The sequence below is a fragment of the Saccharomycopsis crataegensis genome (assembly GCF_037102585.1).
Source record: "Saccharomycopsis crataegensis DNA, jcf7180000000098, whole genome shotgun sequence".
Lineage (NCBI taxonomy): Eukaryota > Fungi > Ascomycota > Saccharomycetes > Ascoideales > Saccharomycopsidaceae > Saccharomycopsis > Saccharomycopsis crataegensis.
Genome location: NW_027043838.1, coordinates 527,932 through 553,841, shown reverse-complemented (window position 1 = coordinate 553,841; position 25,910 = coordinate 527,932). Strand labels below are relative to the sequence as shown.

At 37.1% G+C, this 25,910-nt stretch overlaps 11 protein-coding genes across 11 annotated transcripts; 3 read left to right on the top strand and 8 right to left on the bottom strand. All coding sequences in view use genetic code 12, as the record gives it.

Moving 5' to 3' along the window:
- Positions 1–1,091: 1,091 nt before the first annotated feature.
- Positions 1,092–1,584, bottom strand: DASC09_059140 (uncharacterized protein; the record flags this gene model as incomplete). The annotated part of the gene is made up of 2 exons (XM_064999498.1): positions 1,092–1,355; positions 1,570–1,584. 2 exons carry the CDS (start codon positions 1,582–1,584, stop codon positions 1,092–1,094), a joined length of 279 nt encoding a protein of 92 aa, XP_064855570.1.
- A 1,645-nt stretch (positions 1,585–3,229) lies between these two features.
- CAF40 (CCR4-NOT core subunit CAF40) lies at positions 3,230–4,483 on the bottom strand (the record flags this gene model as incomplete). Its single annotated transcript, XM_064999497.1, has 1 exon — positions 3,230–4,483. The coding sequence occupies one exon, from the start codon at positions 4,481–4,483 to the stop codon at positions 3,230–3,232; it is 1,254 nt and encodes a 417-aa protein (XP_064855569.1).
- Positions 4,484–5,141: 658 nt separating this feature from the next.
- On the bottom strand, positions 5,142–7,937 carry SEC21 (coatomer subunit gamma; the record flags this gene model as incomplete). The annotated part of the gene is made up of 1 exon (XM_064999496.1): positions 5,142–7,937. The coding sequence occupies one exon, from the start codon at positions 7,935–7,937 to the stop codon at positions 5,142–5,144; it is 2,796 nt and encodes a 931-aa protein (XP_064855568.1).
- Positions 7,938–8,198: 261 nt separating this feature from the next.
- Positions 8,199–9,314, bottom strand: CUS2 (U2 snRNP complex subunit CUS2; the record flags this gene model as incomplete). Its single annotated transcript, XM_064999495.1, has 1 exon — positions 8,199–9,314. The coding sequence occupies one exon, from the start codon at positions 9,312–9,314 to the stop codon at positions 8,199–8,201; it is 1,116 nt and encodes a 371-aa protein (XP_064855567.1).
- A 350-nt stretch (positions 9,315–9,664) lies between these two features.
- On the bottom strand, positions 9,665–10,933 carry OLA1 (Obg-like ATPase; the record flags this gene model as incomplete). Its single annotated transcript, XM_064999494.1, has 2 exons — positions 9,665–10,783; positions 10,868–10,933. The coding sequence occupies 2 exons, from the start codon at positions 10,931–10,933 to the stop codon at positions 9,665–9,667; spliced, it is 1,185 nt and encodes a 394-aa protein (XP_064855566.1).
- Positions 10,934–11,181: 248 nt separating this feature from the next.
- Positions 11,182–12,684, bottom strand: DASC09_059090 (uncharacterized protein; the record flags this gene model as incomplete). The annotated part of the gene is made up of 1 exon (XM_064999493.1): positions 11,182–12,684. One exon carries the CDS (start codon positions 12,682–12,684, stop codon positions 11,182–11,184), a length of 1,503 nt encoding a protein of 500 aa, XP_064855565.1.
- Positions 12,685–15,343: 2,659 nt separating this feature from the next.
- Positions 15,344–15,730, top strand: PET100 (Pet100p; the record flags this gene model as incomplete). Its single annotated transcript, XM_064999492.1, has 2 exons — positions 15,344–15,409; positions 15,497–15,730. The coding sequence occupies 2 exons, from the start codon at positions 15,344–15,346 to the stop codon at positions 15,728–15,730; spliced, it is 300 nt and encodes a 99-aa protein (XP_064855564.1).
- A 388-nt stretch (positions 15,731–16,118) lies between these two features.
- On the bottom strand, positions 16,119–19,223 carry FUN30 (DNA-dependent ATPase FUN30; the record flags this gene model as incomplete). The annotated part of the gene is made up of 1 exon (XM_064999491.1): positions 16,119–19,223. The coding sequence occupies one exon, from the start codon at positions 19,221–19,223 to the stop codon at positions 16,119–16,121; it is 3,105 nt and encodes a 1,034-aa protein (XP_064855563.1).
- A 240-nt stretch (positions 19,224–19,463) lies between these two features.
- On the top strand, positions 19,464–20,561 carry ATS1 (Ats1p; the record flags this gene model as incomplete). The annotated part of the gene is made up of 1 exon (XM_064999490.1): positions 19,464–20,561. One exon carries the CDS (start codon positions 19,464–19,466, stop codon positions 20,559–20,561), a length of 1,098 nt encoding a protein of 365 aa, XP_064855562.1.
- A 684-nt stretch (positions 20,562–21,245) lies between these two features.
- Positions 21,246–22,013, top strand: OPI10 (Opi10p; the record flags this gene model as incomplete). Its single annotated transcript, XM_064999489.1, has 2 exons — positions 21,246–21,276; positions 21,346–22,013. 2 exons carry the CDS (start codon positions 21,246–21,248, stop codon positions 22,011–22,013), a joined length of 699 nt encoding a protein of 232 aa, XP_064855561.1.
- Positions 22,014–22,351: 338 nt separating this feature from the next.
- On the bottom strand, positions 22,352–24,898 carry DASC09_059040 (uncharacterized protein; the record flags this gene model as incomplete). The annotated part of the gene is made up of 1 exon (XM_064999488.1): positions 22,352–24,898. One exon carries the CDS (start codon positions 24,896–24,898, stop codon positions 22,352–22,354), a length of 2,547 nt encoding a protein of 848 aa, XP_064855560.1.
- Between the last annotated feature and the right edge of the window lie 1,012 nt (positions 24,899–25,910).

The following is a 25,910-nucleotide window of genomic DNA, read 5'->3' as shown; positions in this document are numbered from 1 at the left end:
GAGTTTTGAGTTTTAGATACAAATGCCTTTTCGTTTATTCTTTTTGTTTTTTTTTTGTTTTTTTTTTGGATTTTGTCTGTGCTCTAACTTTGACATAAAGATTTTCCTTAGAATTGTACAGCAGTTTCCTGGATCAATATTCTTTGAAAATGAAATCACCACATTATCGTGTCCTGTGAGAGCTTGATAATAATTATTTCCCAAGTAAAAACTTCAACCAAGACGTTCAAATTCAAAGTCTGTAGCACTTTCAACTTAGATAAGAGTCAATAATCTCTAATGAAAGATATTATTGAGAACCGTGACGAGTATCCGCTATTTACAGTATGCTCATAAAACAGAGTATAGCCTTAAACCTTGGGCAGTAGACACGTGCTCTGGTTGAGGTTTCTTGGTCTTTGCAATGAAACTTTATTATTTTCATGTTGATGATTATCTTTGACACATCTCAACTGTTCTTGCTCAATCAAAGTGGGGCAATTATTTTTTTAGATGATGCAATACAATATTAAAGAATTAACAATAGGACGCCCAGACTCGCATGTGAAGCTATTGCAATGTTTGTTACAATGTGACAATGAACGGCTCATTACCCGCCTCACCCACAGATATGGGTAGCGCATATGACAGGCAATAATTTATTGTATATACTTCATGTGTAAGGATTTGTGATCCTTAATGCTGATTTTGGTTGTTTTTGTTTTGTTTTTGCGCCAGTAAATTTTTTACTGGCAATGATCAGGCTTCAGTAGTAGTCATACTCTATATTGATAATCCTTGAACGTAAGGACAAGGAAAAAAAAAATAATCAAGATTGGCGCTGTCTAGCAACAACAGATCAAAACTCAACCAATGGGCGAGCTTTTACAGCTTCAAATAGTAATTAATATTAGTTATGTAGTATTAGATTAGTAGATTTAATAGAAAACACAAACGGGAGATTAAGCAACGAAACAAAAAATATATATCATATCAAAATAATGAGGATGGAGGGACAAACCGCGGTCTCTTCTAATTATCTTGTACTAAAAGCGCTAAAAGATAAAAGGAAAAACAAGCAAAAAGAACTGAAAAAGGAAATCTCCAAAAGATTATTTGGTGACCTTAGCAACCAAAGCCTTGATTTTGGCAATGTACTTCTTGAGAGGAGATTCCTTGATCTTGGCATCAGCAGCAGCAGCAGCTTCTTCAACTGGCTTAGCAACCTTTTCTTCGACCTTCTTAACTTCAGCGGCAACTGGGGTGTCCTTGGTGGCGGTTTCGACACTTTCTTCGACCTTCTTGACGGCTTCAGTGATTGGAGCTTCGTCAGCGACTGGGGCAGCTGCTTGTTCAGCAACAACTGGCTTGGTTTCCTGTGAGTAATTGTTAGTAATTGATTTCGTTAAAAGAAGACAGAGATATAATAAGCGCTGCAGTGTATTGAGCGGAGCTCACCGATATAGTTATCGACTCATCCCTTTAAAAAAAAACAAGAGGAAAAAAAACATTGGATGGGAACGCCCATAAGAAAGAACGGGAGGGAGGAAATAGTACAACAAGATAAAGAGAATAGAAGATATCACATACGGTTTCAGCAGACATTGTAAGTATATGTGGTTTTGTAAATAAAATTGATGTGGATGGCAAACAGTCAAGTAGGAAAATAGAAATTTTTTCCAAACAGAAGGGAGGATCTATTTATACTGTTGGGGGGCAGAGTTTGCTGCTGGCGGCGGGTCAATTGGAACTTGCAGGAATCCCACGTCAGGCTGCAGAGCGACCATTTTTGTGGTTTTTTTTTTTCTTTTTGTTCTCTTGATCGTCGGTGTCGATTTGTATATTCAATGATGACAATATTTATTAGTGGTATTCCAACTGGGCATACGGTCTATTTCTTTTGATATATGCCTATTTGTTATCAATATGGCTAATAGTGATATCCCGTTCTTCCCACCGTTATTATGTAGTCTGCGTAGCGTATCTACTAATGCCCTGAACCAGTAAACAGGCGCAAGGGCATTTATTTCAAAAGTGACTGAGAAAAAAATAAAAACAAAAAAGCGTTGGGGGGCAGGCATTAAGAAATCTTATGTTATTAGGTAATGTTTGGTCCTCTTGTTTATCTAAAGGGTAAGGAAAATATATCCACTTATCTATATTTCTCAGATTTTTATAAAAAAAAAATAGTTCCTATTTCTGAATCAAGAGGCTTATTTTTTTTCTTATCTACTGTCACTCACTACTGTCTTTAGCAAAAGCTTAATTATCGCTTCTTTTAAAATGCTCCTTTAATTATTTTTTATTTTTTTTTTTTGAAGTCATTGCATTTTATTTGTATTAGTAGTGATTATTATTGAATTCAATCCTGGCACATGTTTATAATTTTTGAAATGAATGATAATTGAGTGAACCAAAAGAATATCTGACGTGGATAAAATTAAACAATTCGTAAATAAACTAAAAGTTTGACAATTATTTATAAACAAGATATTGATGAGTATTAATTACAATTAATACAACCAATGACTGAGATGAGTATATGTCTTGATAATACATATCAAATACAAATCTTTTTCTTACCAGAAAAAAAAAGAAAGGATTTTCGGCTTCAACAAGCTAAATCTGAAAAAATGAAGACTTATATAAAGCAGATTTAATATATGAATATGTAAATATATGATAAATGTAAATGGATGGAACAGAACAGCAACATTGCAATTTTTTTTTTTCTTGAAGGCTAATAAAAGAGCATAACAGAAAACAGTAGCGTACAGATCAATGACGGAGATTAAAACAAAACAAAAATTATGACAATGAAACAGTTGAAGGATAGATCAGCAGTCTTTTTCTTCCTTTTTTTTTTCTTCTTTTTTTGTTTTTTTAAAGTGACAAATGGTGGGTAACATGGTTCGATAAATCAAGGAAATTGTTTGGCTAATTTAATGAGCCTGAAATTTTATGATATGTTATCAAAGAAAAAGAAACCAGAGCCAGCAAAAGTAATAACATGATAACCCCCCGATGATGTAGAACCAAAAAAAAAGATTGAATATATGACTTTGATAATTGGAAACAAGCAAAAATATTAGAAATTGAAGGAAAAGACATAATAACAAAAAAGGAGATTATTGAAGATATTCTAAAAGTTGAAATAATACTAGTTGAAGAAATAAAATCATGAAACAGAAAAAAACATGCGTATTTTGTTTTGGATTTTCAAAATTATCAAAACAAGACAGAAAGGCAATCAATTCAAATTAACAACCCCAATGTTCAATAATAACTGGTTTAAACATCTCTGAGTAGCAACATCATCCTTCAATGCCATTTGGAAAGTCTGGTCTTTCAAAGGCTCAGGTAATGAGCTGGCTAAAGCCTTTCTGGCGTCGACATTATCACTCAACCTCAAATAACATCTGACAACATGTTTCAACAATCTAACAGTTTGATGCTTAACCAATTGATCAACCATCAATTCTAAAACATTAGAAACCGCATGGAATCTATCATAAGTTTGGCAAATATAATTCAATCCATTATCATCAAGCAAAATCTTTTGTATGATGAAAATTGCCACAGTTTTCGACAATTCCGTAGAAGATTCCATAATCTTCAAACAAAGGGGAATGATCTCCGTGGTCAACAAGAAGGCAATGACTTCAGGGGTATCGTTCTTCACCAAAGCACCAATGACACCCAATGACGTTAATCTCAAGTATTCAAATGATCTGGATCTCGATTCGGTGTTCAAAAACGGATACAAAAATAACGGCAAGTGCGCCTTCAAAAACAAGTTTCTGGTTTCTGGGTGAGAAGCAACACATTGCAACAATGCCAAAGCATTACACACCCTGTTGGATGCAGATGCAGATAAGCTTTGTGGCGATAATAGTGGATAGACACTAATAATCTCTTGCAACAAAGATGTCATTACCCCATAAGAATACCACAACACAAGAGCCAAATCATCGTAATGTTCACGCTTCTTACCAAGTTCAAGCAACGCCTGCTCTTTATTTGGACCATAGGTCAACTCGATGATCCAATTGAACACTTTTGGATCATCAAGTGCCCGTTTTGGTGCACCACCACTCCCCGTGCTGCTCACCCCTGAGTTCCCTTGGTTATTCCCATTTTGATGTTGCTGCTGTTGTTGTTGTTGTTGTTGTTGTTGTTGTTGTTGCACTTGGTGAAAATGTTGCTGTATGTTTCTTTGTCCAGCTAATTGCGCAGCATTCATCGTAGCCTGCAATTGTTGGACATTGACTTGAGGATGGTTTCCTGGAGGAAGTATACCTTCAACTCCATTTCCATTGAGTTGTTTTGTAGTGGTTATTGGAGAAGCATACATCGCATCTGCTTGTTGTTGCTGGTATTGCAAATCATTAAATATTCTGTTTTGTTGGTCGGTATTTTGTTGTTGTTGCTGCTGTTGTTGTTGTTGTTGTTGAAGATAATGTGGTGGAAGACCCCCAGTATCATTATAGCCTTGTTTGAACATTATTATGGATCAGTATACTATAAAATTAGCTTGTTATCTTCTAAAAGGTAGTGGATTCAATGAATCAAGATGGCGCCTCCGTGATTATTATATGATCAAAAGGCCAATGATCGATTCAGCTAGCACAAAATAATATTTTTCAGAAAATTGAAAAGAATCAAAAAGTACAAGTTCCGGACAAGATATAATGAGCTTTTCGCAGTCTTCTTCTCTAATTGTGTTAGAAAAAATGATCCTGGTTAATCAATATATCTAAATCACAAGATTCACCAAGGTTTTTTTCTTTTCGCGATGTTTCAATTTCCCGATTTTTCTCATTGAGGAAAAGTACATCCAGACATCCTAACATCCGCGCATCCGCACCCGGTGAGGGCCAAAACCCTGCCAAATAAACCACTTACAAACTACCTCAACTTAAGCAAAATATGATCAAATAAAAAATTCATGTTATAAATAAAGATATAGAGAGAGAGAATCCGATACAATAAGAAGAGATATAGAGAGAGAAAAAAGAAAAAAACGTTGACGGAAATTACAGAAAAATAAGAAAAAAATTAATAGAAATAACCAGAGATACAATAAAACACATCCAAACTATCAATGTTTACCCTAAGTCATTTTCTAATACTGTACTTTTTTTTTACCCATTTCATTTCCTTCATGCGATACCATTGACAACAGTTTCAGATAACGCCTTGTTATCTGATCTGACAGTAGCTTTGGCAACAATACCATTCTTTGAAATTACAAAGTTAATCAACCCAGCAATTCTTTCACCATTAATGCTCTTACCGTACACCTTCAATTTATGATTGTTAGCACTAAATCCAACGGTTTCGGTATTACCCAAAGCACTCATAGACAACACATTAATAACGCTATTGACGGCTTCCTGCAACTCACTAGAACTGGACAAATTGAATACCGCAACTTCTTCATTTTCACTAGGCAATTCAGCAAAAGTTTTGTCGAAATCAGCAGTGAATGATGGAACAATGAAATCACCAATAGTGACTTCCAATTCTTCAATCTGGTATTCGTCTTGATAACCCTCATCTTCTTCGTCGAATGGCAACAAAGTGGTTGGGTCAACTTCTCTGGATGTGAATGACAAGGTATTACTTAAAGTATCTGAGAAAAGACCTGGGGCTCCAGTTTCTTCATCCTCAGGTCTAGCGAATGAAACATATAATGTACCCTTCGACCGTGGGGCAAGTTTTTCCACTGGCAAGATGAATTCCTCTTGATACACTTCACCTTCAGAGATAACGGAAACCATCATCAATTCACTGTCCGTTAAAGTGTTTTCAATATTAAATTGCAACACCAAGTGTTCTTTAAAGATATGCTTGACGACACTCACAACAAATTCTGTTTCTCTTTCTGTCAATTCAACCACACTAGAGCTGTGTAATATTGGACCGTATTCTGATAATTCAGTGATTTGAGAAATTTCATCAATGTATTGTTGTTGTAAGAGTTCTGCTTGTTGAGTTTCATTGTGAGTTTCGGTGGCACCACCAGCAAGACCAGATCTGCCTTTATGGTCACTAAGAGGTTCTTCTTCAGAGGCTTGGACAGTGGTCTTGGCCTTATATTCTTGGGCTTTCCATTCTTCCTCTGTGTATTGAGGAACTGATGAAATATCAAATGGATTTTCGTAGCTTGCTTTATCGCTAGAAGAAATATATTGAGTCAACTTTTGTTCCAAAATTGGCAAAGAATATTTCTTGGTTGGTTTGATGAAATCCACTAATATCACACTGCTTGTCTTATCAGTACTGGAAGATAACAATTTCAAAGAAACTGCTGCTCTATCTCTAACTTCATCATCTGAATCAGTCAATGAACGTTGTAATAACACTTCAATAGATTTCTTCAATGAAAGGTCTTCGGTCAAAGCAAACTTGGAAAGCGCAACCACCGCACTAGCTCTGACAATTGAGTTTTCCAATGCAATTCTGTTATAAATGTGTCTAATGTACAAAGTTGGGTTCTTGGTCTTTGGACCTTCGTCACCCAATAAATGTAAGATTCTGACAGTCAATTCTGGGTACTCGCAATCTTCAATGAATTCACACAAGTTCTCCAAGGCAGAGTCTCTAGATTCTGGAATATAGTGAATCATATCGAATAATGATTCCACCACGGTATTCTTAAACTTGAAACCACCTTCGTCCCTTAAGACGTCGCTCAAGAAAACCAACATTGGCTTATACTTTTCAGGGAATTTCAAGGTCAAGTTTCTGATGGCATCAATAACAACAACCTTGAACTCGTCAGATATATCATTCATGAAGGTGGAAATGGTCTTGATTAATCTATCAACGGTGTCAGCAGAACCTGTCTTTAACAAAGTGGTGATGGCATAAGTGGCGATTGATCTATTTGAGTGGTTAATCAAAGATTCCAATTCGTAATTACACACCACAACCTTTTCTGGGTTAGTCATGGCGATCTTGTTCAACATTCTCACAGCCGCAAAAATCGTGACGACTCTTGGGGCATTAAGTAAGTCTCGCAATACACTGATGGCTTCTGTATGTTGTTCAGGAGAGAATTTTTTGTAATTCAAAATGATCTTGGCAGATTCCAAACAAACCATTTCCGATTTATTTGTGGTCCAGGTTAACAAGTATGGATATAAATGATCTGCCAAAGATGGATCTTCTTCAATCAACTTGCTAATATATCTGATGACTTGAATGATTGCCAATGGGTTGGTTAAAGGACTGCTGCTACCACTTAATTGATTGACCATCTTCACGAGCGCCATTTTGTCGTGATTTCTCAAAACATATAATAATCCCAACGCATGATATTGGGAGAATTGTGTACTGGATGGAAATCTTGAGTAGAATTCCTGATGAACGTTTTGAAATTGAGTGTCTGGGAAATATTTTTGGGCGTACACGGCTTCTTGCGTTTCATTAGCCCAACGCTTCACGACATCTTTAGATTCTGGTGATAAATGGTATGAGGAAACCAAAGCAGCAGAACTGACATTTGGGTTCTTATCAACAATGCAATTCTTGAACAAACGTTCAGTGGCATGGACGGTGGAGCTGTCTAAAACTCTAGCCAAAGTTCTAATAGCGTTTGGTTTGTAGATGATATCTCCGTTTTGAATATCTTTCATGATTGAAGAAGTGACCATCAAAACATCGTTACTGATATGGCACAACTTCTTGATCGCCAAGTAGACAATCTGACGCAATTCGACTGATTTGTGCTGGAACAATTTGGAAATTGAGAAAAATAAGTTGGTGGCTTCATTAGCTGGAAAGGTTTCACCAATACTCAATAATCTAACCAATTTAGCCAATAATATTCTGCACTTTTTGGCATTGACCGGTGAGGCATTGAAGGCCAGGATACAGTCCTGATAAATCGTCATTTTATCAGGCAACACGCCCTCACCTTCATCAAACTTCTTGTAAGTCAAGGTACTCATTTGGGAGATAATTGACTTCGCTTCGTTTGCTTGTTTCTTTGTTTGTTTGAATTGCTGATTTGTGTAGCGATATTCTGTTGATCCAGCATTTGTTGTTTATTGAAACTTGTCAATTTTTCGGCCCTCACAAAAAAAAAAAAAAAGTGCTACCCGCAGGCACGGGATACTTGCATAATTATGTCTCTACAAGCATGATATTGATCAAATATCACAAAGATTGAGGTTATTTTTACTTTATTGTTACAATAATTAAATAAATTTCTAAGATTTTATCAGCAGTCCACTTTTGAGAAACTCTTCGTAGTCTTTGAGTCTCTTTTCATCGTCAACGTCACCATCTTTCGAGAGCTGGGAGCTTTGGTACGGCTTCCCGTCATACACAAATACTTCTAATTGTTGCCCACCAAAGTATCTCCCATTTAGTTGTGATATACACAATTCAACAGCTTCCCTGTTTGTGAATTTCACTAGGACAATTCCTTCCTGTTCTTTATCATACACAGTCACTTGAACAACTTCTCCAAACTTTTCACATTCCTCCATCATATCTTCCTTAATATCTTCCACTACTTCAGGGTCATCTTCAATTTCTGACACCGCAAAGCATCCTTTCAACACAGCGATCTTTTCATATCTCTTCAAATATTTCTGGCGCTGCTCTTTCTTTAATTCCTCTTCATCATCCCAATCATCAATTTTTTCATCAAGTTTCTTAGACATTTTACTTATTTTCTTTCTTACTTCATCACTAATTTGTTTTCTTTCCCCTTGCTTCTTTCCATAGTTTTCAAAATCCGCCTTTTGAACTCTTATCTTAACACCCGGTCTAATATATGAATCATCCAACATATCTGTCGCCAAATCAACACTCTCGCTTCTATGATATACTACTAGAGCATCGCCTTTCACCTCATTGGTTTCATTATCTGTATAAATTTTAATTCTTTTCCCTGTATTGTTGATCAAGTCTTCAGCTAATACCCCAAACTTGCCAAAGACTTTTTCGAGCTCGTCCTTTGTGATGTCCTTCGGAAGATTCGAAACATATACCGAGGTTATTTTCTTTGTATTCTGTCGCGATTCTTTCTCTTCATCCTTCATTTGTTTTATTTTCTGTTTTTTCTTTAATCTGAGCTCCTTGATGGTTTTCTTTTCTTCATCTTCCTCAACATTTGGATACTCTCTTTTCTTGGAAAAAGCATTGGGAGTTTCTTCGAACCATTTTCTCTGCACTTCATCGAAAATGAGTTCTATCTCTGTTTCAGGGTCTTCAAAATACCATTTTCGTTTGACTTGATCAAAATAGATTTTATCAATTGTCTTGAAGTTCTCTATGCTGCGTGGTAGTGATTCAATAGTCTCTTCTACACTAGTCATTTCCAAGCACCTGTATATTCTATTTTTATTACGTTCTAGCCTTCTGGATTTTTCTTTTGCTTTATTCCTTATCAGTATTACTCCAATGTTGAGAGCGCTAAATATTTCACAACGCTCATCAACATCATTGCTTCATGTTTATTTTTTCGGTCTATTTTTTTTACGGGGTGCTGCACCCAAAAGTCATCAATGCTCAAGTTCACTTCAATAGCATCATCAATTCGGCTTACAATTTTGTCCAGATAAAAAATTAAAGTAATCATATATTCATACATAACCAGTGTAAATGAATCCAAAAAAAAAAACAGATATAACAAGACCATTGCAAAAACCACCTCATTATACGCTGTCTAGTTCTTACCAGCACCGGATCTGAAGTACATGATATCACCATCTTCAACAACATAATCCTTACCCTTTTGAGCAACCTTACCTTGAGCCTTAACGGTAGCTTCATCTCCGAGTTCAACAAGATCTTCAAATTTGGTAACGTTGGCCAAAATGAAGGTGTTCATCAAATCATTGTGAATGACACCGGCAGCTTGAGGAGCTTTGGTACCACGTCTAATAGTCCACTCTCTGACTTCGCTTGGGCCACCAGTGAAGTAGGAGATCAAATCCAACTTTTCTCTCATGGTGACAATGATCTTTGGCAAAGCACTAACAGCACCAATGTTCTTCAATTCTTCTTCTCTCTCTTCGTCGGTTTCCATGTGGGACAATCTTTCTTCCAAAGAAACAGAGAATGGAATGATAACATCACCTGGAGAGTAAGTGTCAACCCATTCCTTGATAGCCTTCAAGTGCTTGTTCTTTCTTCTAATGTAATCTCTTTCAGACAAGTTAATCAAGTAAATGGATGTCTTGGCGGTCAACAATTGCATGGTGTTGATGATTTCAACTTCCTTAGAAGTCCATGTTTGGTTGGCAACTCTTTGTCCATTTTCCAACAAATCAATGATCTTACGAACTAAAATGGCTTCATCTTTCTTTTGCTTGACTTCCAAAGATTGACCACCTCTCTTGGTGATTTTTTCAACACCTTCCAAGTGCTTGGTAGCAAATTCAATATCCTTCAATCTCAATTCGTTACTGATAATTTCCAAATCTCTAGTTGGGTTGACATCACCTTCGATGTGAATAATTTCGGCATCATCGAAACATCTAACAACTTGGTAGATGGCATCGACAGCTCTGATGTGAGACAAGAAAGCATTACCCAAACCTTCACCAGCAGAAGCACCCTTGGTTAAACCGGCGATATCGTAAACAGTGATATGGGCTGGAACCTTGGCCTTAGGCTTGTAAATGTCGTACAATGTGTCCAAACGTGGAGATGGAACAATAACTCTTGCTTCTTCTGGATCAATAGTGGCAAAAGGGTAGTTAGCTGGGTTACCCAATGGACATCTAGTGATAGCTTGGAAAAAAGTGGATTTACCGACGTTAGCTAACCCAACAATACCGGACTAAACAAATAATTGTTAGGAATCAATCAATCACACTACAAAAATCGCAAAAAACCTTTAATGAGGTTAAAATGAACTACATACTTTCAAGTTGTTACCTGGACGACCCAATAAGATCTTTTTTTCTTCGACTTGTTTCTTTGGGGCCATTTTGATATTAATGAAATGAAGTTTATCTATGTGTTTACTTCTTCAACAGGCTTGTGTCTCCTTTAACAATTGTTCCAAAAGCCTTTCGATGAAAAAAAAATGTCGGGAAAAAAAAAAAAAATTTGAAATGCTCACAGGGTAAGGTGATCGGTTGCTTATGTAATCACGGTGACATTTACCTATATACTATATCATTTATACTTCTCTAGATTTCTCGCGAGCCACTCTCTCAAATATACAATACAAATCTAGAGCACGATTCTCTTGATCAACTCCAAAGCAATGGTATTCTTGTTTGGAAGGACAACTTCTTTCTTCAAAATATTAGCCTTTTCACCTCGTAGAAGCTCAATATCCTTCTTTTTGCCTAGCTTCAACGCCTCGATCAATAAATTATCAATTCTCTCATTTTCCATGATTACTTCTTTTATATAGTCAATATCAAACCATTTTGCATCATTCAATTCATTGTCATGCTCCAATCCTATGACTTCGTTCTTCTCATTGAAATTTGTAATTCCACAGCATCCAATCATTAAGGTGGCAGGGTACGGCCAAGGTTGACTCAACAAGATTTTAATATCTCCTGGATTATGGTTCTCAATTACTACGTTTGTTTCTTCCCAAATTTCGCGAGTGACACACGCTTCAATGGTCTCTGAAGGCTCGAGGAATCCTGCAACACAACTATACATGTTTCCCACGGGATATCTTTTGTTGTTCACCAATAAAATCTTGGACCCATTAGTATCAGTTACCGATGAAATCACCGCAACATCAGTCCGAGGATGCGCGACATTGCACCTTGAGCTGGATGCCACCACACAAGTCTTGGAATCAATTGGTGTTTCTGGAAGATGAGATGAGCATTTTAATTGGGTGCCTCCGTTGACAATTAAATTTTTAGAGCCACATCCAGAACAATACTTGTTTTTTGTAAGCCAGTCGATGTACATTGCACTTTGTGAAAACACTGAAGCCTCGCTGTTGGGAAGATACATCAAATGATCAATGAAGGTTGAAGTAGTTGGCCCATTCACAGTATCGAGATTTAGCAAGTCTGCTTTATTCATGAGGTTTTCATTGTTAACAGGATGTCCCGTTTTGTCGTCGATTATTTTGACAATCTCATCTTGTAGAAATTGATTATTGGAGATGTCTATAGCAAAGCATGGAACCCCGGAATAAGACTGGTAGTGGAATAACCCATCATTCACTTTGGAATTTTCAATGCTGTCGAAGTTTTGGTTTGTGTTGGTATTATCTATTATGTTACTGTTGAATTCAAGTCCCCCGATCTTTTTGTCCATACCAAGAAATGTAATTGCCGGGAAATCCCATAGTGATTCGTCCTGCCTTTTGTTTGATTCTGTCCACCGATACAAATAGTCTCGCAAACCATTAGACACTTCCAGCATAGACACTTTTAATAACTTTAACGATGGAAAACTGTTTTCACGCTCATAGAAGCACAATGGTTGATGATTGTTCAAGAATATCAATCTAGTGTAAGAAGACCTAACAGCAAGGCCAATGAATTCACTGTTTGATCTTAGGAATGAAAACCTATTAAGTGATACATTTCCAAAGAAGATGTGCTTCGAAGGGTTCTGTTTCATCGAATCAGTATGCATGGATACTTCATTTCTTGGGTACCGATGCTGTGAGATTGGAATCATGGCCGAAGACAAGCATGATTCAAGGATATTCGGTCTCAGTAAGGCCCTTTTCATATGATCTAATCCTCGCATGTTAGATTATGTGTTGGAAGAATGGCGTATACTCCTCTAAACGTCAAATTTGAGTTCCCAATTGTTTTGAAAATGGAAAATATGATGTGGTAGGACAGTTAATATTTTGAAATGATGATTAATGTCTTTCAAATGAAACTCCACTTCGAGTGATTGGAAAACAATTAGAAATTCTCAATTCTTTATTCAAATAAAAAATAATTGCTCCGTTTCCAATATTTTACTTGTATTGTCATATACTTATTATTTTCTTGTTTTTCTGTTTTGGATTTTCTGTCTGCTGACAGACTAAACGGGCAAAAAAATTAAAATCTTGGACGAGACAGGAATCGAACCAGTGACCTCCTGCTTGCAAGGCAGGCGCGCTACCAACTACGCCACACGCCCAGATGTTCTGTGTTATGTAGAAGACCATCAAATCACATTCTTTTTATGTAATAGTTACCCGGCTCGATAATTTCAGAGATACCAATATTGTTGTTTTTAACAACACCAGAGCATTGGGAGTTTATTATAATATTTTATTGGTTATAATTTTCTTGTGGCTATCAGGATCAAGTTGTGGTTTATCTTCAAGTCAAATAGGGATTTATATATTTTTATTTAATGCATCAAGTATCATGGGATCAATAAATTTTGTATAATCTTTCTTAATTTTCACCTGGTTAACATTAGAAGGCTAATAACTAGTGTATATTTTCCTTAAATATCTTTTCCATTTCGTAGAGGTTTACATTTGTAATCAGTATTGGATAGATATTTTCTGTTGACACTTTCTTGTGGGTTGATAATTGTCACATAGCACAGAAAAACCATTGGAGAGTTAATTATTAGTGCTATACTTTTATCTTTGTAATATTAACTTGATTTTTTATTAAAATAATATATAGGGAATGAGGGGTTTAGCACCTCTTTAAATAGATAATGAGTATAGAATAGTAGTTATGAGATAGGGAATAAGATAAGAAATAATTGATTAGGTAATGAATGAAAAATACTGGTGGTATATGTTACACTCTTTTTGATATTTTAATATGTTTTAATAATTATTTTCAGTGAATTCCCATTCATGATACAAACGGTTATTTCTATCAATAGGAACATCATCAAAGTATTAGAATAACTTTTCTTTTATTTGGCTAATTTACAAAGTTCAGATTCAAGGAAACACATAGTTTCAACCAATTATCTTTTCCTGAAGTTATATACACATTGAAGTTGGTCCATGTTTCGGATATAATAGGAAACTTTATACCATATAAGTGAAGAAAAATGAAACGAGATATAAAAAAGAATCAGGTCCAATTGCTGATTCTCAGTACTCCAATTCATCAGTGATATTCAATTAACATTTAGCAAATGAAGTAGTTTCTCTATGTTGGCTTGGGGCCCCCATAATGCGCAAATAGTTGATTATTACAACACAATATACATTCGAGGTGGTGTGCAGAATGACGTAAGTTGAATTTCTTCAAATAGGAAAATATCCAACGCATAATAGTGATTCAGATACATCTTGGGAAAGACCAATCAACTATTATAGTGATAATCATTGAATATCTACAAGATACAGTGTCGGGCTTGATGTCGCTCTCAAAGCTGTCGAATTCCGTGGTTTATTACGGCAAAAGTAAAGGCTCCCCTGGGGAATATTGCCCTCTGGCGACATTAGAGCTTCTACGTTTTTGATTGTTGAATAGGATAATCAAAAATTGGGCAAACAATTCAACAATTCGGGTATCTTTTTCATAGTATCTTTTCACTTTACGAGGAGTTTTTCAGACAATGTTCCATATAAAGATAACAACGCTTCATCATTGGACACGTCCTTGAAGAAGCTTTCTACTTTTTTCTTTTCTTTTCAAGATTCGGGAAATTGGGGATAAAAAAAAAATTGATCTTTCCTGTGGCCGTCTTGTGTATCAAATTAAGCCATCTCTACGATATGCTATCACATATACATCATCCACACTTCTATCCAACTTCATTAGACTTTTTTTTTTAAAGTTAGCAAATTTGATCCTCCAAGAAACATCTTCAAAATTGAAAAGTACAAAAAAAAAACAATATCTGTCAGAATAAGTATTGATTGCATGTTAAGATCATCCCTTAATTGGAACTAGGCATGTCCCAGAACAATCTCGCTCAACCGCAAATTATATCATCATTATATTGTTTTCCTGATTTTTATTTTATATTCAACTTACCAATTGAAATGATATAATGAAAAACAAAAAAACCATGCTTTTAGAAGAGCATGAAAAGAGAGAAAGAAGTTGAAGAATTTGTGAAAAATTTCGCGTTTTCTATATCTCGTCAAAACCGCCCGGGTAACATTTTCCGAATATCGGGTCAGGGCCTGCGGTTATTGAACTCATCCATAAACTGATTATTTGGACATGTCATGCCTCAAAATTGGATAAAGGAACAAACCAAGATAACTGTGAATATTGAATGATTTATAGTCCATGCAAAAAAAAAAAAAAAAGATATGATATTGTATATATACTGACGGTAATGGTGGTGGAAAATGGTTTTCGCTGACTAAGCGGTGATGTGGGTTGCCGTAGGAATTTTTTTTTTTTCCGAATAGTAACAAGATTTCTCTGGTGTTATCTGCTAATTCTTACCATTCTCATCACCACAAATAATATCCACGATGTCGAGTATTTTCACAAAGTTTAAGATCCCAAGGATCTCCAGATCGAATCTTGATATCTTTAGAGTAAGTAGAAAAGTGCTGTAATGCCACAACTATCTGCGAAGACTTGTCTGTCTGTCTTTTCATATTGGCTAACATTTCATGATCTAGTTCACATTCTATTTGATGACCCCAATAGCAGTGATGTACTATGTTGGTACCGAAACTGATAAGAAATTTAATGTTCCAGGGTTCTGGCCAGATCCAGAAACTTTGAATAAGATACCCAAGGAACCTCACGAGATCAAGGCCGAACTTGCAAGAATGAGAGCCGCCAGAGCTGAAAAGCGCCGGAGATTGGAAGAAAGGGCCAAAGAGTTGGGAATAGATATTGATGAGGAATAGATATTATTCATACCAATCCCCCGGTGGAATTGTTTATGGAAGGAAATGAATTTATCTGGCTATTATATTTATTTTTATTGTTGTTTCTTTCTCTTGAGATAAAATGTATATACGAAACTGTTATTTATTTGGGTATTTTTTTATTTTTTTTCTGTTTCCAATTTGGGTTGATGTCTCGATGAAACATTTTACTGTAAATAGTTATTCAATTATGAACTATAATATATTGTTATCATTATCTAGAATTACAAGCAGAACATTTTTCAAAAAAAAAGAAAAAAAAAAAAGAAAAGAAATAGACACCAAAAACATGATTTATTTGTAGTAGGAGCGTTTTTACTTGAGTTCAATCACAATATAATGCGAGGAAACAACGAAAAAAAAAAAATCATTTGAAGAGTTCTTTGAACAAGGATTTACTGGCCTTTTCCTCATTTTTGTTGCTTGCTGCATCACTGTTGTCACCATCACCACTGACACTTTGATCCAAGGCCAATTTCTGCTGTGCCAAATTATAAATGTTTTCTTCAATAGTGTTCTGCGAGATCATTCTGTATACTCTGACCTCTCTAGTTTGACCTACTCTATGTGCTCTATCTTCTGCTTGTCTATCGTCATGAGGGTTGAAACTTTGATCCAAAATCACCACGGTATTGGCACACGCCAAATTGATACCGAACCCCCCGGCCTTGGTGGATAAAATAAACACTTTGATCGATTCGTCCTGGTAAAACTGATCAATGATATCCTGTCGTAATTCAACACTGGTGCTCCCATCCAATCTCAAAAATTTGATGCTCAATTCATTCAATAAAATCTCCAAAATATCCAACACTTGGGTGAAAAGTGAGAAGATCAAAATTCTATCACCTTGGATTATGAAGTTTGGCAAAAGTTCTTTTAGTTTCATAAATTTTCCAGAATTGAGGATTTCTTCAGAAAGATCCAACTTATATTTACCAATGGTTTTAGGGAATTTCAAACATAAGTTGTGCAATTCGAAATCCGTCATCACTTCCATATCTTCAAAAATGAACTGAACGTTGGCGTCACGATATTGCGGTTCTTTCATAATATCCTTAGCCATTTTCCGCAATAAAGGTTCGGTAAAATGTATTCTAAATAATAGGGGATGAATCGACGCTTTTCTAAGACTCATAATGATATTGGATGATTGGTCACGATTCTTATCAAGTTCCGAAGATTCTTCCGTAGCCTTTCTGCCCTTTTCAAGTTGCTTTTCGTACAAATCTTGTTGAATGTCTGTGTTGTCACAATATTCGATGAATGTTTCTTTCTTTGGCATGTTCTTCAATACCTGTTGTTTTTTTCTTCTCAACACAAACGGGGTCATCATCGTCTTTGCTCTTGAAATGGCACGGACAGACAATAATGGATTGAAATCCTTTCGACTCCCATCATCTTTGCTACTGGTAGTAGCCTTTTGATTGAACAAAACTTGCAAATCCTGTTGCTTTTCTCTGAACAAGTTTGGCAAAATGAAAGCCAACAAACTGATCAACTCTTTTAAGTTGTTTTGCAACGGGGTACCTGTCAACAAAAGTCTAAATTTCCCAGGAATTTTCATCAATTTCTGATATCTTTCACTATTGCTGTTCTTCAACATATGGCCTTCATCATAGACAATAATGTTGAATTTCCGACTTCTTAAAAACTTCATATCGTCTTTGTTACCGGTGGCCAAGTTATAAGTTGTTACCAAAACATCAAACTCGGTCTCTTCTAATGTCATTCTCAATTCAAAACGTTCTTTCTGTGACCCATAGTAAGGACTGACTTTTAAAGTTGGGCAAAACTTTTGGAATTCTCTAAGCCAGTTTTCTAAAGTTGAAGACGGAACAATGACCAAATTTGGACCTTTATTAGAGCTGATTTCTTTCAAGTATGCAAAGAAAGAAATGACTTGACAAGTTTTGCCCAAACCCATTTCATCTGCCAATATACACGATAGATTGTTTTGATACAACAAATTCAACCAATTAATACCGACTTGTTGATATGGCTTTAATTGTAAATTGTCGGCGGCCCATTTAGGCTTATGACTGAAATAGGTCCCTCTGACTTTCCTTTGGGTAGACCCAATATCATTATCACCATCCTCCCCCTCCTCCTCCTGATTATTATTATTATTATCATCATTAACTTCTTCACTATCCACTTCGGTGATTTCGAGTTCTCCTTTTTCACCAGCGACGTTGATGCCCCACTTCTTGATCTCATTAGAAATAATATTACCGTATTGAGAGCATTTCTGTACTAACGACTCGACGGCATCATAACCTCTAAGGGTCACTGCGGCTTTTTCAACAATTTTCAATCCATTAGGCTTTCTCTTACTTCTTCTGCTTTGGGTCTCAACAGTTTCGCCCAACTCATTGTTTTCGAGATCGTACAAAGATCGCCAAGGACGGTTCTTGATCAAGTTTTCGGCAATGGCAGGAGAACAGCCACCGATGTCACAAATATCACCCAATTCTGCGGTGTTCAAGAATTCTAAAAGTCTGTTGTTCATTTCATATTGCGATGCCGCACTTTGTGTATAATATTCACCAGCATCGGAATCGTCTTCATCTTCTGACGCACCGGCGTCGGCTTCTTCATCATCACTTAAGCTGACCGCTCTATTGATTATAGCTTTTTGATTAGCGGCGTATTTTTCAAGGATGGATTTAGGCTTCTTTATCTTTGCGACCTCTTCATCATCTTCATCGTCATCGGCGATGAAGTCATCTTCTTGATAATCAGGTTTTGGATTTCTAGAGCCCCGGACCAATCTTCTCTTTTTCACTTGAGGAGCTTCTGATTTGATCTGAGAACTGAGCCCAAACTTTTGTTGAATAGATAACACTTTTTTTGTAGGGTTAAGCTTGTAGGATAACTCGCTCTTTTGTGGAGTACTATTCAATGATGCTAAACGGCCAGAAGGTCTTGTGGCACCTGGACTATTATGAGTGACAGGTTTTGCGGTTTCTTTTTGTCTGCTGCTGATATTATTATTGGAGGGTGGATTTGTTGCTTTAAAGAACTGAGGATGCGATACTTGTAATCCATTTAAAAACCCAATAACCTCTCGTAAATTTCCCTTCTTTTTCTTATAAGTCTGAAGTAATACTGATTCTTTGCAAGTAGGATACCTTTTCTTCAAGATATTCATATTGTCCTCCATCTGCTTGGGGAGACCATTAGAATTCGTTTGATCAGCAGTGATCCCATTTGATCCATTAACCACTGGGTTGGCCGTACTTCCTCCTTGGTAGGCAAACAGTTTCAAGTTTGAGAGCGAACTTTTTTCACTGAACTTGGATTTTGACAACATTTGATAGTCGTCGTTATTGGTACTGTTCAAACTGCCATCGGTCAAGGTTCTGGACGGAGGCATGTTGACAAACTCCAGGGTCTTCAAGGGCGAAGACTCGGTGCTCGCAGGCACTTGAACAAACGGTTTGTTGGGACTTATCTGGTCGTCAGACATATCTCTATTGGATGATGTTTGCAGGTGAGATAAAGGCTGAAGGGTGGTCGCGGTGTGGTTGGAAATTCATTTTTTTTTTTTTTTTGTTTTTTTTCTCCTACACAAAATTTTGATTGTTTTTTTTACGCGTTTGGGGAAAAAAAAAAAAAAAAAAAAAAAGGCAACGCAACGATGGAACATTCGAATTGAGGGGTTTACTTGCAAAAAACAGACGTTCCAAGAGACAATATATAACATTCAATGGATCAGTTCAAACTATATGACTGTGGGTCTAACGGGAACTACCAATTGGGGGTCGGAAATGATAATGATCTAGACGTATTGACCCAGATCGACTTTCCAGCAGCCACCAAGATCACCAAGATCGCCAGTGGAGGGAACCACACCTTCGTGTTGTTGGAGACAGGGGAAATCTGGGCTAGTGGAGACAACAGCTATGGTCAATGTGGTACTGTCCCCAATGATGAATCGTTGCAGCATTTCAAGAAGTTCAGGAGAATTGGCGAGCATTTAACTTGGGCAAACATGGCGTGCGGGTGGGAATTCTCGGTGTTGGTCGATATTGAAGGCAGAGTCTACAGTTGTGGATTGGGTTCTAAAGGGGAGTTAGCCCTTGGGAAAGGAACGTTCAAGTCTTACGCTAAAGAAGACTTGGGAAAACATGGGATGGTTAGTTCATTGAGACAAGTACTGTTTCCTCTGGAAATTAATAAAATAGTGGATATCAAGGCGTCATTAAACCACGTTATTCTAAGAACAAGTAACAGCTTTTACGGATGGGGGTATAATAAAGGTCACAAGATGTGTCCGAGCCTCGGGAAAATGGTTTGGGCTCCTTCAAAGTTAGAGAATCTTAGTGCAGGCTTGCAAGGGTTTGCTCTTGGGAGAGAATACACAGTGTTTTACAGTAATCGTGAAATAGTTCTACGAGGTAAAACCGAGAAAATGCAGGCCGATGGGTTGATGGCGTTTGAAACCAAAGAAATTGCCAATATTCAATCAATGTGGTCGTCAGTTCATGTGGAAACCAAAGATGGGGCTATCCATTCTCTTGGTAATAACTCTCATGGTCAAAAGCTCATCAGCAGCAATAATGTCAAGATCAAACAATACGCAGTGGGGAGTGAGCACGGTATTATATTAGATAATAACAACAATGTGTACTGCTGGGGTTGGGGAGAGCACGGCAATTGTGGAGTTCACAGTGGCCTCACCAATGACGACGAGGTTACGTTTGACTTCTTGAATAGAATCTACAATGGCGGTGAAACGGTGTATATGGTGAGTGGAGGGTGTGCTACAACCTTTGTGGCGACAATAGACAATCAATCAAAGTAACGGTGATAAACAAATGAAAATGTTCAGATAAAACTTCCCCAATATCCATCTTCGATTATCGGATCATCAGGGAATACGGTAGCTGAGTTAATCTTGGACAAACGTATAGATATAGAATCACAGGATCTAAGAATAATATACCTTCTTTGATTCATCCCAACAAGAAACCAGCAATGTATTAAACAATACCCTGGAATCCTGTTGGTTAAGGGAAAAGGGAAGAAAATTTTTCCACGCGGTGGGCAACCGGCGCTTTATATACTGAGTGGGGGGATGAGTGTTACCCGGGAGAAGTCCGTGGCACAGCACCCCAATATACAAAGATTAATGTTGCATTATATTGTATTTATTATTATTGTTATTATTGTTATTATTATTTTTATTACTGGAGTGTTGTTATTACTGGATACTGTAAGATAGTTCCCCAGTGACGCATGATGGATATTATCATATAACAGTGTGCAGAACCCACCCCATGGCATCGCCGACCTCTCCAGCAGCTTCTAGAAAAAAACGGCAGCAAACACCATCATATAAAAGATGGCGGGCTTCAATCTGTACCATATAGTAAATGTATATTTATATATATTTATATATATATATGTATATATCCAATCAACACATTCAGCATCCCTACAATTCCCCTAAATAAACAGAAAATAGACCGAGATAACACAGTACAACATGTTTGGATTGGTGTGTTCTGGCAGACCTGGTGCGTATCTTGCTTGAACATCATATATCGATGAGAAGTACCTAAAACACTAACATACATTTATCTTAGTGGCCATTGCCCAGCAGGTGGAAAACTTGAAGTTTGTATTCAATGTCGATAATAGCGCAAATATCTCCCACGTTTCGCTATTCATATTGCCCGATACTCCCTTCGATCCCAACTATACCGCGTTGATCTATTTCCAGCTCCCTAACTCGTCATCATCAGATTTCAAGCTCTTGGGCAAGTTATCAGTGGATAAACCTTCAGCAATCTTCAAGATCAAGAACAGTGCTGCTACGAAGCAGCCAGCTATACTAAACACTCCATTCGCCCAGATAGATGATGATATGATGGTGGACGACGACAATAGTACTAACAACCAAGGGGCAACCATCCATTCATTGGACGAAGATACTTTGGTGATTGGCATTTCCATCGAGCCTACCCCTCAGGCAGAAGATCTTCTAGCCCAAGAAAAAGCCCAACAACAACAGCAGCAGTCTCAAGAGAAGACCATCACTGGCGGGTCGTATTCTGGGCCAACTGCTGGAGAATTGGCCTCAAGAGACCTTGAAGGCACCGCGATGTTAGCCAATAAAATTGTTTCGAACGCGTATAATTACTTGAGCGGGTTTGTTGATGATAATAATAAAGTGTCAATGAAGGTCTTGGACGGATGGTGGAGTAAATTCCAAACCAAGTTACAGAATGATCCAAAGTTTTTAGATAATTAGATTGTGTTTATGATGTGTGTGAAATGATAATGAATTTTTTTTTTTTTTTTTTTGTTATGGGTTGTGTTTTCCGCTAGTGCGTTTGTTTCTAACAATTTTCTTTTTTAATTTACATAATAATCATACTTTTTGATTTGATTTTCTCTTTTTCCAGCTAAATTCCACAAATTGAGTCAAATTTCATGGCCCTTATAGATTTGATTCACCTGATTATATACTGAAACTTCCTCTTACCTACAAATTCTAAATAAAAAAATAAAATAAAATAGAAAGTATATATTTACAATTCCAAAATGCCTTGAGAAATCCCATTAAAAATATCCTACGAATCGTTAAAATCATAAACTCAACATCCAATACGAGCCTTCTGAATTTTCTCCAAAGCTCCACCTCAACTTTTTAAAGTTGATCACTTTTTTCAAATCATCAGTAGTTTCAATCGTTGCCTTTGAATCCCTATCCCGATCTTTACCACAATACATGCTTCTCTTCAAGAAATTCTCAATCAAATCATTCTCAAAAGTCTCAAGGATCGTGGTTTCAAAAATTGTAAATCTTATCAACTGATCTAGGATGTAAATCATTCCATCTTTGACACTTTTCTGGCTCACCATATTTCCAACCATAGGAATCTCAAGTCTCCGTTGAAATAATGATTCAAGGCATTTTTGAATGAAATCTGAAGTCAAATTTTTTTTGTAGGTCTCCATCGTTGATAAATATTTATTAGTGAGCAATATCCGGGCAATTTTTTCATTGTCATCCAGCTTCCCGTGGCTCCTGATGATCAAACTGATCAACTCTGATACTTGTTCAAAATAAAAAGTGTAAGATTCTTTCAAATATCGTTTCAACTCTCTGATGATGACTTTGTGTAGAGTACAAATTTTATCAAAATTAATATAAATATTCTGGACTTTTTGACGCCGTTTTCTGCAACGGGCCATTTCACTTTCAATCTTATAACCTCTTACCAATTTTTTCCCCGTGAATTCTTGCCGAATGTTATGAAATATCTTACTCTTGTACAAATTAAACTCCTTAGAGTTTAATAGCTTAGCAATATCTTTGGATTTGAGGGAATCTAAAACTTCCGAGAATTTCTGCTGGTCATTTACGCTTTCATTTCTTTCGAAAATATCGAGCACATCGGTTGATCCATTGTTGTCCCGATTGAAAACGATGATATAGTTTATTTTCAATACCAAAAGGGTTAGGAAATTGAAGATTATTGGATGCTTGTAAACAATTTTTAAATCAATAGAGAACATTCCCACCAAGTTCCCCAACTTAGTCTCATCAATTTGTTGATGGTTCATATTCGATAATTCTTTGCCATTTTGTTTCAAATTTATGAAAAACTTGATAAATTCCACCGCAAATGTAAACCTGTTAATGATATTTTGGTGGTCAAAGATTAACAGTCGGACAAAAAAAATATTATTCGCTAGCAGCTCTGCTATATTGTTCAATTGTAGAATCTCTTGCAAGTTTTCCATTGATAATGACGAGAAATGATGTTTGAATGGTGGTGGTGGAGACGGTGGAGGAGGATGGGGTATCACTTTCACAGGGTTAGGTAATGTTTCGGTTATTTCGTCTTCATCAGCAATTATAATTGTCGTCGTGTCTATTGATGGCTTCATGGTGTGAGAATTTCGTACTCGTTGCTTCCGCTTGGTATTGATATGGGGAATATTCTCTCTCAATTCATCAGCAATGGGAACATTGCCCCTTAGTTCATTATCGCCAATCACTAGATGGTCATCAGAATCTGAAAGAATGATTTCTGATTTTGAATCTTGCATCACCTCATCAGTATCGTCTGGAAGTTCTTCAATATCACTATCCTCACCACTTGATACAATTACTTCAATTGCGGTGGCTGGGACATCAATTGTTGTTTTTTCTTGATATGACTCCATTATTTTTGTTTCCATAACGTTGACCTCATTTCCATATTCCTGACTCAAAATATCAATGACCTCTTGTAATTCCACACTTTGGGAGTCGATTTTTCTATGCTTTATGTGGATTTCCCTGTCAAGCGCTAGACTATCGGGTGGAATGTCCAAAATTTCGTCGTCGTATTTGTAGCTACTGATGTCTAATAGTTTCATGTTCAAACCTTGTGCGTACTGAGGATTGGCACGCTTTGATACTAGCACGTTATTTTTAATAGACAAACTGTCGATATCAATGTAATGCTCATCATCGGACTGCTTATCATTCATGGAAACTTCCCAGGGTTTGCTCAAGTGTGAGTCTCTAAACTGGATAGTTTTCTTCCATTCCTCGAGTTCCACCAACATGCTTCTGCTATCCTTTTTCGCCAAAATTTCGATTTCCATGGTGGTGATTTCCTTCAGTCTTGTCGAGCCGAGGGAATTTATATTGACGAAATGGTTGACCATTCCAACAACTTTGATCAATGTGCCATCATTGGCATTTTCATCGGTATGGAGGCCTGCTCCAACGAATTTATATTGGGGAATCACACAGGATATCGCTGTACCACTACTATCACAGAGGTACAAGAAGTATAGTGGTTCTTTGACGGAATCTTCATCGTCGTAGTACTTCTCCTCGAATATTTTCTTATATTGGCCCAAGATTCTTCCGGTGATCGAGACATATCTTATGGGGTGGTTGTTTATTATGATGATCTTTTGATTAATGAGACTAAGAGCAGAGGGTCCATACAATTTCATCAAGTCGGCAGAGTTGACGAGATCCCTTATTCTGACAGGAACGATCTTATCAAAGTATAGCGATTTGTGGAATAGCTGGGGGGAATAAAAGTTTCGGCCATGCTTTGTGAGGACAATGCCGTTATTTCCTGGAGCAAACCCATATGATCTACTGGGATGTTGATCATGGGACATTTCTTGTCCGTGATTCTGATATCAATCACTAATCCCACAATGCAATACTGATAATACCTTGAAAATGAATATAATATTGGATAATAAACCTCCCTCTCCTCCCCCACTGATCCCATCTCATCGCGCCGCCAAAACATTTTTTTTTTTTTTTTCTCTTTAGCCCGTGCCCTCGGCGGGCACATGACTTTATAGAAAGAAAGGGACCAGGGGTGAGGCTGAATAAACCCAAGATGATGATCGAAATCATACAGAACAGATGGGAAGTTGGATAAATAGACGTTTCGGTTGTAAAAGGGTTGCTAGTGGAAAGTTGTTTGTAATAAAATGGCCCAATCAGCCGGAGTGAAATCGACTGTCGTAGCCAATGCATGGTGATTGACAGTGTACTTTACAGACCACCACCAACACGACAGCACCCTCTCTGTCTCTTGCTTTGTTTGGTATACCACCTATTCTTCGATAGGGAGAAAGCGGCTCTTTGAAGATCATCCATGGCGTTGGTGAAAGGGCCCCACCCCCCTCAGCCTGCATGCCCATATATCCTAAAGGCCATGGGACTCTTCAAATGTCACGACCAACCCACCAACCAACGAACAATATATGTGGCTTCAATGATACCTGCTAAACATCAAAGGATAACTATTAGTAGCCACCAACCACCTGTCCCCACGATCAAACCAACAAACAAATGGGAAGCCCACACACACACACACACACCGGCCTCCACCGTCGTTTCCGGGGGGACGTTGCCGGGGCACAAAAATCTTACGATCAAAAAAAAAAAAAAGCAGCACACACACACACACTAACTAAAGTAACCAAAATATCCTCCCACTCGCCTTCAACTACGGTTCAATTCGACCTGATTTGCCCCTCGACAACAGCTCAAGTGACGCAATTCCTTCTGTTCGTATTCCACTTGCTCGCTCGTCCTTTTCTTCTTTCTCTTTTTTTTTTTTTTGCTTTTCTGTCTCTCGCCATCACCCTTTGGGGCAACCAAAGCACAAACGAG